This window comes from Bufo bufo, chromosome 2 (assembly GCF_905171765.1).
Source record: "Bufo bufo chromosome 2, aBufBuf1.1, whole genome shotgun sequence".
NCBI classification, from domain to species: Eukaryota; Metazoa; Chordata; class Amphibia; order Anura; family Bufonidae; genus Bufo; species Bufo bufo.
This window is the reverse complement of record NC_053390.1, coordinates 12,399,221-12,413,268: the sequence shown is the minus strand read 5'-3', so window position 1 is coordinate 12,413,268 and position 14,048 is coordinate 12,399,221. Positions and strand designations below refer to the sequence as shown.

The 14,048-nt window shown below is 47.3% G+C and overlaps 1 protein-coding gene and 1 long non-coding RNA gene across 2 annotated transcripts in view; both read left to right on the top strand.

Annotated features, from left to right (window-relative positions):
* The first annotated feature begins 1,743 nt into the window (after positions 1 to 1,743).
* LOC120992060 lies at positions 1,744 to 10,156 on the top strand. The gene is made up of 3 exons (XR_005776903.1): positions 1,744 to 1,801; positions 9,667 to 9,791; positions 10,106 to 10,156. It is a non-coding gene; the product is annotated as an uncharacterized LOC120992060 (long non-coding RNA).
* A 285-nt stretch (positions 10,157 to 10,441) lies between these two features.
* LOC120990616 (zinc finger protein 120-like) overlaps positions 10,442 to 14,048 on the top strand; it is a 34,157-nt gene continuing 30,550 nt past the window's right edge. Inside the window, exon 1 of the mRNA XM_040419535.1 lies at positions 10,442 to 10,492. Within this exon, the coding sequence (XP_040275469.1) occupies positions 10,459 to 10,492 (34 nt within the window). The 5' untranslated portion in view covers positions 10,442 to 10,458. The remainder of the gene's footprint in view (positions 10,493 to 14,048) is intronic.

Sequence of the window (14,048 nt, the reverse complement as noted above, 5' to 3'; positions counted from 1 at the left end):
TTAATCCTCAAAAATACAACTTGCCTAATAATTCTGCACTCCCTGTAGTGTGCGTTTAATACACATCCGTGACATATACAGTACTCCATCCGAAAACTGTTTCTTTAGTGTAAATTTAAATAATCTGGGCCTAATCTAAATTTTTTAATTTTGGTAAACTTTTGGATTTTTTTTAAAATAAAGGTGAAATATATTGACTCAAATTTACCATTAAAATGAGGTACAATGTGTCACGAGAAAACAGTCTCTGAATGGCTTTGATAAGTAAAAGTGTTCCAAAGTTATTACCACATAAAGTGACGCATGTCAGATTTGCAAAATTAGGCCTGGTCAGGAAGGGGTCAAATGGCCCGGTCTGGAAGTGATGGAAAGACAATTGGGTGATTTATGAAGCCCCGGAGCCTGAATTTTGGAGCCGTAAAGTCACTTCTCATTTGCACAAGTAGCTCGCTGTTTGGTCTTGTCCACCATTTTGTTATAAATGGGCGGAGTGTGAGAGCGGCGTGGACCAAACATCCCGCCACTATCCCCGTTACTTACCCTAGTCTTCTGGGGGAATCTCCGCCCGTTCCTCGTCAACGCCTCTTTGGGGCATCTGATGCCGCTGCAGACTAGATGAGACCTGACGTTACACACCATCGTGATCTCCTCAATGTCTTCTACTGAAAAGGCCAGAAACCCCCACATAGCATTGTCATCTGAGGGCACAAGGTCTGATCTCGGGGTGGGAGGTCGTCTACATAAGAGGAGCGGGCGACCTCTGTCATCAGGGGATGGAAGCTTCCAACCATCCTGCCGCCCTGAACTCAGATGTCTGCAGAAGACTTTTGTCTCGGGTTTGAGGTCAGCACCAGGAAGGACAACATTCTCCTCCCGAAACTGAACTACATGTCCCAGAAGTCGGCTGAATTCACCACAGCTACAGCATTAGAGGAGAGAACTACAAGTCCCAGCATATCCAGGGTGTTATTATAGGATATCAGAGGAGAGAACTCCCAGCATTGTTTTGGCTCTAAGAGAAAAGCCACTAGGCTCAGACCAGTGGCTCAGTGGTTAGCACTGGTGCCTTGCAGTGCTGGGGTCCTGGGTTCGAATACGACCAAGGACAACATCTGCATGGAGTTTGTATGTTCTCCCTGTATTTTCGTGGGTTTCCTCCCACACTCCAAAGACATCCTGATTGGGACCTTAGATTGTGAGCCATTAGTTGGATGCTAATAACTGTAAAGCGCTGTGGAATATGTCAGCCCTATAGAAGGGCATAAAATGAAATAGACTTATCGCTTCCATACAAAGCTCCGCCCCCTGATGTCACATGATCGTCATCACAGTAATCTCATCCTCTCCACTGCTGAGCTCCGCCCCGCCCCCTGCACTGATCACATGTTAGTGAGGTCATCACAGGTCCTTTACCACCTCTTCTCTTCTCCACTGCTGAGCCCCGCCCCCTGCACTGATCACATGATAGTGAGGTCATCACAGGTCCTTCACCACCTCTTCTCTTCTCCACTGCTGAGCCCCGCCCCCTGATCACATGACGGTGAGGTCACCCCAGGTCCTTCACCACCTCTTCTCCACTGCTGAGCCCCGCCCCCTGCACTGATCACATGACGGTGACATCACCCCAGGTCCTTCACCACCTCCTCTCTCCACTGCTGAGCCCCGCCCACTGCACTGATCACATGACGGTGACGTCACCCCAGGTCCTTCAGCTCTGGCAGTGCAGCAGATACTGGGCAGGTCCTGGTCGGTAGTCAGGGCTCTTGTTCTCTCTGGTATCAGCCATTCCTCCAGCCTGCAGGTAAGATGAGCTGTGAGGAGACAGTGTGGTGGAGAGCTCAGACATGTCACCTCTGGAGATTCTCCTCCATTACACACAAGGAATCCTTCTCCGCTCCTCAGCTTAGTATGATGGGGGAGGAGTAGTGGGGATAGTGGGGGTTGTCATCATTCGCTGCTGAACAAGAGAATCTGCTCCGTGTGAATGAGGTTTTCAGCTGCTAATTCTCAGATATCGGGGGAAATTCTTTATTTTATACAGAAACGTCCAGTGTTCTCCAGAATCCTCCTCCCCTCACAGGCCGGGCCCTATAGTTACCTTGGAGACCGGCCCCGCCCAGCGAGTATGTAAAGGGTTAAGTCGGCAGGAAATGTCTGTGTAATGTGTATATAAGATGATTATGTGGCACTTACTAATTTAGTCTTTGTTGAAATTCTGCACCATTTTCTATACGTCATAAGATATACAAAGTCTTTTGTGCTGTCCACACAGAGGTCCTGTCCATAAAATGGCCGCTGATGGAGGGTCATGTGACCAGGCAGATCACCTCCATGTGATGTCTCCTGTATTCACATTCACATGTGTTCTTCATTGTGTCCTTTGCCACAGGAAAGTGCAGTTTCTTCTCTTTAATTGTGTGACCTCATCCTTGCTTTAAGTTTCTGTCCTGTTTCTCCAACATAGAGGCCCCCAACAGGACAATTAGTGCAGAGAATCAGATACACAACATTAGATATAGAACCCATGAATGTCCCGGGGATCTCATAGCTGTGTGTCGGAGATCCAAATCTCATAGTCCTGCTGTGTGTCGGGGATCGGGGTCTCATAGTCCTGCTGTGTGTCAGGGATCAGGATCTCATAGTCCTGCTGTGTGTCAGTGATCAGGGTCTCATAGTCCTGCTGTGTGTCAGTGATCGGGGTCTCATAGTCCTGCTGTGTGTCAGGGATCGGGGTCTCATAGTCCTGCTGTGTGTCGGGGATCGGGATCTCGTAGTCCTGCTGTGTGTAGGGGATCCGGATCTAGTAGTCCTGCTGTGTGTCAGGGATCGGGATCTCATAGTCCTGCTGTGTGTCGGGGCTCCGGATCTAGTAGTCCTGCTGTGTGTCAGTGATCAGGGTCTCATAGTCCTGCTGTGTGTCAGGGATCGGGATCTCATAGTCCTGCTGTGTGTCGGGGATCCGGATCTAGTAGTCCTGCTGTGCCTCAATGAGTGCAGGAATAGCAATTGTAATGTGTACTGGAAAAGTCGAGATAGCTGTTGCCTTTTTAAAAAAGGTTCGGGTGAGTATGGTCGTTTTTTCTGTACATAACTCTAGATCCAAAAATTCTATGCATGACTCACTGAATGTGCTTGTGAATTTTAAACTGAAGTATTTTGTATTCATGTGGTCAAGAAATTCATGAATGAAAGATAAATTTCCATCCCATATGAATAGCAGGTCATCTATGTACCATTGGTACAGTATGATATTCTTCCCCCAGAATTTGGATCTATAAATAAATGAGTCCTTGAATCTCCCCATAAAGAGGTTCGCAAGACTAGGCGCGAACATCGTGCCCATTGCGGTCCCCCGTGTTTGTTGGTATAAACTGTCTTGAAATGTGAAAATGTTGTATGTCAGTATAAACCTGATCGCATTGTGCACAAATTCTCTTCGATGGGGGGCATTTGGGCATCTGTTTGGAGGTAGTGGGCCACACATTTGATGCCCAGTTCATGTTCAATGTTCGAGTATAATGCCGATACATTAAGCGTCAACCAGTGGTATCCCTCTTTCCATTCGCATTTTTTTTTTTCCTTGATCAATGAGGTGGAATCTTTCAGATGTGAATCTAAGTTTATGACATGTTTTTGTAGCAGCAAATCTATATAATAGGACAGATTACTGGTAAGTGATAGGATGTCCGGGATAATGGGTCGGCCCGGAGGATTGAGTGGATCTTTATGAATCTTCAGAAGGTGGTAAAAAGTCACCACCACTGGATCTTTAATCAGAATGTATTTTTATTGGTAATCCAGTTCGACATAATTGTGTGTATGCACTATTCCTATGTTTGATTTGGTGCACCCACTATGCCTATTCCTACTTCCAGAATCTAGAGAGATCGGGTGCCCCATTCAATATAAATCACATAACACGGCCTGATTACCTGACACCTCCCTCTACAATGAGCATCTAGTATCCATAGACATATGGCTGCCTGCGCCCACAGCCACACGCCAAGTGCTCCGGCACATCCTGGTCATGTGACGAAGCAAGCCGATCATGTGACCGCAAGTCCTCTCCATGAAGAAGAGTAAGTCTTCACAAATGACTGTAAACCTATTCACAATACCAATACAATTATAAAATTTGCAGATGACACGACCGTGATAGGCCTAATCTCCAACAATGATGAAACAGCCTATAGGAAAGAGGTTGAGAACCTAGAGAGATGGAGTAAGAACAACACCCTCCTACTCAATACCAAGAAAACAAAGGAGCCGATTCTGGATTTTAGGAAGAAGAAACGAAATGGACACCATCCCATTAGCATTAATGGTAGAAACGTGGAGATAGTTCAAAGTTTCAGATTCTTGGGAGTTCATATTAGTCAGGACCTGTCATGGTTAAAAAACACAACAGAAATTACCAAAAAAGGCCTTCAGAGCCTTCATTTTCTGAGGAGTCTGAAGAAAGCACGACTCCCAAAACAGCTGCTAGTCAATTTTTACAGGTGCCCCATAGAATCTGTTATTACATACTGCATTACAGGGTGGTCCTCCGGCTGCTCTTCTGAAGACAAGAAGACCCTCAAGCGCATCCTCAGAATGTCTGGATAAATCACTGGTCCTCAGCTACCATCACTGGATGACATCTTCACTGCTCGCTGCAGCAACAGGGCAAAAATTATCTGCGGGGATCCAACTCACCCCAGCCACAGCCTTTTCACTCCCCTACCCTCTGGTAGGCGTCTTAGAGCCCTACATGCCCGCACCACTAGGCTGAAGAACAGCTTTTACCCCAAAGCAATCAGTCTCCTAAATGCTCGGAGATTATTGCCCCTTCCTAGGATAGAAACTACCACAGACTGAAAGTGACGGCTGCATTCATGACCCCATGATGATCTCTTGTCTGCAGTGGTGTCTGATCAGGGTGTATATATACTCATCAGCACTTCCTACTTTGCTCTTGCTATATATATATATATGCTGTGAACTGGGAATAGTAATGCTTTCTAGTGCAATGTTTAGTTTTTTTTCTAGTGTAATGCTTTAGTTTAAATGTCAGTTCTTGTTCCTCTGTCCATGGCATCTAGGATTGCTCCAAACAACATTTCATTGTATTGTACAGTGACAATAAAGGCATCTTATCTTATCTTAAGAAGATACTCATCAAACCCCAATATTTTCATTCATATAGGAATGTGCCCACCCTGCTTTATGGAGTAAGAATCCGAATATCCTGGTGGTGCAGTCTTGCCCCCCGATCACATGACCCCTTCTTTCTTCCTACTAGTGTCCAGGTTTCCATGGTAATATCCATCCGCTCCTGACCACACACTCCCTACGCTTCCTAGTCACATGATAAGGATGGAACATGTGACCATCATCTCCTCTCTAAGGCCTATAGTCAGCCCATTCACATTGAGAGCAGGTCATGTGACAAACTCTGATCATGTGACCGCTGACTCTCCGTGAACCCAGCACCTCTCATTCCTTTTCTTATGACAACATGGCCATTTCTATATATACACATACATATATTTTCAAGTAGGGCAACACCTGGAAAAGCTCTAATAACAAAAATGTATTCCACACAAACTATTAGCAAAACAGGGAGGTGGTTTCCAGGGATGAGAACCGCCCACCGCTCCCCCTGGTGTTTTTTGGCGCCCAATACAAAGTATCAGTTTGTATGTTTTTGTTCTGCAATTCTTTTACCTGAAGAAGGAGGCCTATGTTCCCTGAAACGAGTTGTATGTTTATTGCTGAAATAAAACAAGAAGAATTCATCCACTCCAACACCTGTGATGGTTATTTGCCCTAAAGGGAAAATCTTCTGATATCATGGTGTCATTTTTGGGCAGTACCTCTAGTTGTGGGTTGTAGGTCACAACCTGTAAGAGTGATGTCAAAATTGCTCACTTGAAATGAGGAATCATCCAGGCCTGGAAGGTAGGTAAGGAGTCCAATGGCTGAGACAATCTGGAGCACTGCTGTAGCAGAGATTGTCCAAGACTAGGAAACTATTCACTAGGTTCTGAGTAGCCGATAGCTCAGTGAGCAAGGCTATCGCCTGGGACACAGGAGTTTCCTGGTTTGGTTCCTGACACAACCAGAGGGACACGCTGGTTCATGACTTCTGGACTGAATTTGTCCCTGGGATTTATGGCACACTACAAGATCTATAGATTCTACTATAGACATAGTCGGGGCACCAGGTCTCGGAGAACATCAGTTTAGAAACCATAAAACTTTCACACCCCTTATCTGTAAGATAATTAAGGACTCATTCTCCAGATCTTTGATATTCTGTTGATGTTTTTCACATATCCATTCATCCCCCCCCCCCCCATGTCTCTGCTCTTATTGTATATATTCTTCATACGTTCTTGTAGTCCGCCTGATGAAGGGACTGGCGATGTCTAGAAGGCTCGCTATGTAACATCATTGCTTCTATTATTGTTAGCCATTAATGAGAGCACTAAACTAGTTTTCAGTTGGCTAACACGGTACCAGAGTTTTTCCTTTTTCTTTTGACTATTATTTGACGGGCGCTATTCACTGGCCATTAAAAAACCAGCCATGTGAATAGCCCCATAGACTTTCATTGGTGCTAAAAATGGGCGTGTGACGGTGTGTTACTTAAACCGCCATTACACAGCCATTTTTCACTGTGCATGTAGCCTTAGGCCACGTTCACATCACCAGTTTGATTTCCATTCTTCTGATCTGTCAAAAGAACGGAAAATGTAAAAAAAAAAAAAAAAAAGATTCTTTATTTTGAGCAATACTTATTTCGCAACTGTTTGTGTCAGTTCCATCAGAGATTTGTTATCCTGAACTGCCAGGAGCTTAGATACACAAGGGGCTCAGAGTTTCCTGCCTCCACATACTGCACTGCCGGGAGCTTAGATACACACGGAGCTCAGAGTCTCCTGCCTCCACACACTGCACTGCCGGGAGCTTAGATACACACGGAGCTCAGAGTCTCCTGCCTCCACACACTGCACTGCCAGGAGCTTAGATACACACGGAGCTCAGAGTCTCCTGCCTCCACACACTGCACTGCCAGGAGCTTATATACACACGGACCTCAGAGCCTCCTGCCTCCACACACTGTACTGCCAGGAGCTTAGATACACATGGACCTCAGAGCCTCCTGCCTCCACAAACTGTACTGCCAGGAGCTTAGATACACACGGAGCTCAGAATCTCCTGCCTCCACACACTGCACTGCCAGGAGCTTAGATACACACGGAGCTCAGAGTCTCCTGTCTCCACACACTGCACTTCCAGGAGCTTAGATACACGCGGAGCTCGGTCTCCTGCGTCCACACACTGCACTGCCAGGAGCTTAGATACACAAGGGGCTCAGAGTTTCCTGCCTTCACACACTGCACTGCCGGGAGCTTAGATACACACGGAGCTCAGAGTCTCCTGCCTCCACACACTGCACTGCCAGGAGCTTAGATACACACGGAGCTCAGAGTCTCCTGCCTCCACACACTGCACTGCCAGGAGTTTAGATACACAAGGAGCTCAGAGTCTCCTGCCTCCACACACTGCACTGCCGGGAGCTTAGATACACACGGAGCTCAGAGTCTCCTGCCTCCACACACTGCACTGCCAGGAGCTTAGATACACACGGAGCTCAGAGTCTCCTGCCTCCACACACTGCACTGCCGGGAGCTTAGATACACACGGAGCTCAGAGTCTCCTGCCTCCACACACTGCACTGCCAGGAGTTTAGATACACACGGAGCTCAGAGTCTCCTGCCTCCACACACTGCACTGCCGGGAGCTTAGATACACATGGAGCTCAGAGTCTCCTGCCTCCACACACTGCACTGCCAGGAGCTTAGATACACACGGAGCTCAGAGTCTCCTGCCTCCACACACTGCACTGCCAGGAGCTTATATACACACGGAGCTCAGAGTCTCCTGCCTCCACACACTGTACTGCCAGGAGCTTAGATACACACGGACCTCAGAGCCTCCTGCCTCCACACACTGTACTGCCAGGAGCTTAGATACACACGGAGCTCAGAATCTCCTGCCTCCACACACTGCACTGCCAGGAGCTTAGATACACACGGAGCTCAGAGTCTCCTGCCTCCACACACTGCACTGCCAGGAGCTTAGATACACACGGAGCTCAGAGTCTCCTGTCTCCACACACTGCACTGCCAGGAGCTTAGATACACGCGGAGCTCGGTCTCCTGCGTCCACACACTGCACTGCCAGGAGCTTAGATACACACGGAGCTCAGAGTCTCCTGCCTCCACACACTGCACTGCCGGGAGCTTAGATACACAAGGGGCTCAGAGTTTCCTGCCTCCACACACTGCACTGCCGGGAGCTTAGATACACACGGAGCTCAGAGTCTCCTGCCTCCACACACTGCACTGCCAGGAGCTTAGATACACACGGAGCTCAGAGTCTCCTGCCTCCACACACTGCACTGCCAGGAGCTTATATACACACGGAGCTCAGAGTCTCCTGCCTCCACACACTGCACTGCCAGGAGCTTAGATACACACGGAGCTCAGAGTCTCCTGCCTCCGCACACTGCACTGCCAGGAGCTTGGATACACAGGGAGCTCAGAGTCTCCTGCCTCCACATACTGCACTGCCAGGAGCTTAGATACACACGGAGCTCAGAGTCTCCTGCCTCCACATACTGCACTGCCAGGAGCTTAGATACACGCGGAGCTCGGTCTCCTGCGTCCACACACTGCACTGCCAGGAGCTTAGATACACACGGAGCTCAGAGTCTCCTGCCTCCACACACTGCACTGCCAGGAGCTTAGATACACACGGAGCTCAGAGTCTCCTGCCTCCACACACTGCACTGCCAGGAGCTTATATACACACGGAGCTCAGAGTCTACTGCCTCCACACACTGCACTGCCAGGAGCTTAGATACACACAGAGCTCAGAGTCTCCTGCCTCCGCACACTGCACTGCCAGGAGCTTGGATACACAGGGAGCTCAGAGTCTCCTGCCTCCACATACTGCACTGCCAGGAGCTTAGATACACATGGAGCTCAGAGTCTCCTGCCTCCACATACTGCACTGCCAGGAGCTTAGATACACAAGAAGCTCAGAGTCTCCTGCCTTCACACACTGCACTGCCAGGAGCTTAGATACACACGGAGCTCAGAGTCTCCTGCCTCCACACACTGCACTGCCAGGAGCTTAGATACACACGGAGCTCAGAGTCTCCTGCCTTCACACACTGCACTGCCGGGAGCTAAGATACACACGGAGCTCAGAGTCTCCTGCCTCCACACACTGCACTGCCAGGAGCTTAGATACACAAGAAGCTCAGAGTCTCCTGCCTCCACACACTGCACTGCCAGGAGCTTAGATACACACAGAGCTCAGAGTCTCCTGCCTCCACATACTGCACTGCCGGGAGCTTAGATATACACGGAGCTCAGAGTCTCCTGCCTCCACACACTGCACTGCCAGGAGCTTAGATACACACGGAGCTCAGAGTCTCCTGCCTCCACACACTGCACTGCCAGGAGCTTAGATACACACGGAGCTCAGAGTTTTTCCCATCATTGCAGCTTTATGAGGGTCTAAGCATTGCGGGATGAGTTTTACTTTGTCTCGGTCTCATTATCGGGGACATGGGACTCACTGATTAACCTTTATTCCTTTTTTTTAGAGGCTTCATGAAGAAAACCAGCAATACGAGCCTTCTCCTGAATGAGCCACCAAGGATGGACAGGAAGGAGATCAGCAGAAGAATATTAGACCTCACCTTGGAGATCATCTCCCTGCTGAGCGGAGAGGTAAACTTTTCTACATTTCTCTCCTCTTTATTGTATTCTGTAACAAGTCAGACATCGGGGAGGAGAATCCATCATAGGAAGTGATAGGAAGAGTCCAGGGTCTTGGAGAACAGCCTCCAGACCTTCCAAGTGACGGAGAACCTGAAGATCAGCCCCCAATATGGTGAGTGATGTGTCATGTGACCAGTGACCAATAGTCATGTTGTAGGAGCCATGAGAAGGTAAGTAGGCACGTTGTACCAGGAGGAGAGGGCCGGAGGAGAGCACATGGCCCCTGAAGGGTTTATTCCCTAAGTGTCTCTCTCCATCCACAGGAGTACACAATAGTGAAGAAGACATCGGGGGACTGTGTGACTCCCATCATCCATCTCCAGGAGTCAGGAGGGCGGAGCAGGACCCCTCCCCCCATCACAGAGCCTCCCCCTCACCCCCTGATACATGAGCAGAAGATCCTAGAACTCACCCACAAGATGATGGAGCTGCTGACTGGAGAGGTGACACTGCTGGGAATGCTGGGAAATTCTCCAGTAACAGCACTGGAGGGGTCTGGGTGATGACGGTGTCATTGTGTTGTCAGGTTCCTATAAGGTGTCAGGATGTCACTGTCTATTTCTCCATGGAGGAGTGGGAGTATATAGAAGGACACAAGGATCTGTACAAGGAGGCCATGATGGAGGAGCACCAGCCTCTTATATCACAAGGTAAGAGCTGTCATGTGCAGTGTATACACGTGTGTGCAGTGACATGTAATGGAGGAGCACCAGCCTCTTATATCACAAGGTAAGAGCCGTCATGTGCAGTGTATACACGTGTGTGCAGTGACATGTAATGGAGGAGCTCCACAGTTTCTTCTCACATTACATTAGAGGCTACGTGTTCTTTATATGTCAGTCATATCCTTAAGGCTCCAGTCACATGATGAGAGCGTGTCCTTCTGGCCTCCATCGGGCCGGTATAGTAGACTATACTACAGAGACGTCTTGTACAATCCGTGTTCTGCATTGTATATATATTGTAGATCATACATGGAGTTTATGGGCAATGTCCGCCCCTGTACGACTGTCTGTCATCGATGTAGAACAGGCGTGTGGTATGTCTGGCATCGGCTTTAAATTGCTAAATGTGATCCTGTTGTCCATCACTTCAGCGATTATCTGCTCATCCCCTTCAGACTGAACGTGTGACTTCTAGCAGTAATTGCATGTCCCAGAATGTTCCAGCTGCATTAGAGCGTGTTCACACAGGGCACATTTATTGTAGACATTTCCATATATTGGGTTGTTTCTGCAGCAGGTGTATGGATTATTACAAGCCACATTCAGGGCAGCGGGACAGTCACAGAAATGTCTGCAGCTGATCTGCTGTGTGTGAACTTGCTGGTAGATAACCAGTGACTGATCTGTGCTGCTCTTATAATCTGTCCATAAAGGGGGGATTTTAGGGTTCCACATATAGAAACAACAGGCAGGTTCTGCAGGGGCGGGGCTTATGATGCTCCATTGTGACAGAAAAGCCAACCACTGAGTGGTATAGAGGTAGACAGACTTGTGTAGCTGTGCAGCGGATCTGTCCTCCAGCCCAAGCTCCTGTGATAAATGTGGAGCATCTCTAGATTTACTCTGTACGTTTTAAACAGGATTAGTAAATCTGCCCAGTTGTTTACCCAATGGTTGCAGGGTGTCCAGACCATGAGGCAGCAAAGCAGATCCACCAGCCCCAAACCATTAGGCCCCACTTCACCAACTCCAACCATGATGCTCCTTGTTTTATTCATATGATGTCTAGTTGCTCTTGAAAGGCAAAATGTGTTGGCAGAGAGCAGGGCTCGTTTCCAGACATGATCAGGCTTTTCAAATTTTTTTGTTTTGTTAAGTCATTATTTACTGTATGTAATCAAAGTCATGACCTGGTGTAAACCAGAATCCTGGACTTTGTCAGGAAGTTATAGAAGCTTTGTAAGGCTGGGATCACAAGTGCAGTTATTTTTGGCCAAAATCAGGAATGGATTCCAAATGAATGAACACTTCTCCTTCCTGCTGGATCGACTTCCAGCCTAATTGGAATGTAATAAGTTTGTCTACTCTGTAGTTTGCAAAAAATAAAACTTTAAAACAAATTTTTATTTCTATCTTAACAGAAATTCCCAGTAAGAAATGTGAAAATGTCATGTTACCACTAGATGAAGATATCCTGCAGCGCTCTTCAGGAGAAAACCTCATTACCCTTAATGTACATCCAGGACTTCACAGTACAGATCTGTCATATAATCCTCCTAATTATGAGGAACCTTATCCTGACCAATCACAGATTGTTACCACAAGAACAAGTCAGAAAAGGATTAAAAGGTTTAATTGTGGTAAAGAATGCACAAACAGTTCAGGACTTTCCACACCCCGAAGACGTCACAAAGGAGAGAAAATGTATTCATGTTCAGAATGTGGGAAATGTTTCACACGGAAATCAGATCTTGTTAAACATCAGAGATATCACACAGGAGAGAAGCCATATTCATGTTCAGAATGTGGGACATGTTTTAGACAAAAATCACATCTTGTTATACATGAGAGAAGACACACAGGAGAGAAGCCATATTCATGTTCAGAATGTGGGAAATGTTTTACACAGAAATCCAATCTTGTTACACATGAGAGAATTCACACTGGGGAAAAGCCATATTCATGTTCAGAATGTGGGAAATGTTTTACAGAGAAGTCAAATCTTGCTAAACATGAAAGACGTCACACAGGAGCGAAGCGGTATTAGTGTTCAGAATGTGGGAAACTTTTTCTGATAAATCACGTCTTATAAAACATAAGAGGAATCACACATGAGAGAAGCTGCATTCAGAATGAGAAAAAAAATTTTTGACGTCGTACGTCAAATACGTAGAGCCAGAGAGATACGGTGTAGTCACTGGTTACCAAAGCATGACGTTATGCCATCCCTGAGGAACAAGTAAGGTCAGCTTAGTACAGTTTACACAGACACCTCCTGTCCACGTGGGCACAGAGTGGCAACAAGCGGAGGGAGCCTTTTCACTGCCCCAGTGAAACAGCGCTTCCTCAGCCCGGGTATACTGCCACCAGTTTCTAGTTTGATATAAACCTGATCCGCTAACGGTATTATATAGGGTAAGAAACCAACCCGCGGTAGCGTCTAACTAGGCCGAAACACGTGAGGATTCGTAATTGAGATACAAGGACAGCACAAGATTAAATTATATATTTAATTGCCTTAAGGGCGCAGTAGACGTAACACAATATACACAGAAAATATATACAGTGGTCTGAGTGGTAAATACAGATGGCATGGTACAAACGGGGTTAAGCAGAACAAAAAGGTTAGTTTACCAGGTATATGAGTCCTTTGGGTTGTGATGAGTTCTTAGCTGTAGTCACAATTGGAAGCAGTGATGTCAGCCGGTTTCAGGTCCCTTTAAACACATGCCATGATGTGACCTTCCTTCAGAGAAAAGACACGCCCGCTTGCTGGCACAGTCCTTTTAACCTGTAGCTGGCATCCTCTCCCGGCCTCCAGGGGGGTCCACTCCCCCTCTGCTGGGGCTGGCAGCAAATGAGCCACAAAACCGATTAGGGCTCATGGCTCCAGACCAGAATGTCGCAGGGAGGTGGTTCTGGGACCAATGGGTCCACCTGGGTTCCGGGTATTAGTAGAGTCCAAGCATTGTACCATTATTTGGTTTCTGTGGGGAGATATGTATATCTCCCCTCCAGGGCATCCCACCACCAAACTATGACCACAGACCTATTCATCGAGGCCACAGGGACACAAATATGTATCTGGTTTATGCCTATGATGGCCGGGCGATTCATAATTCCTTATGAATCCCCGGTTTCATGATGTCTGATAAATTTAATTGAACTGGGGAATGGCCTAGACCCCTGCAGAGAGGTTTTTCCTGTTCCATTAGCTGGGTTCCTGGCTGGCTGAATGGAGGTGAGAAATTGTAAACATAGGTGGCCTGCAAGAAGTTCTCTGCCATTTGGCTGGGCTTTGAAGCAAGGCCCCTCTGTGGAGTTCACTACCTCTGCTATCTGACAGCAGATGCCTGGTGTAGGAACATGGCTGACATTGAACAATAATCCATATTCCTCACAGCCATAATTAGGGGTCATTAGTGAAGTCACACAAGAGAGAAGCCATATAGCCACAATATAACGAAACAATATATCACTGGGTCATAGACATTGTTTTCATTTCAGGTTGTATATTTGGATATAAAAGCTTAATTGATGT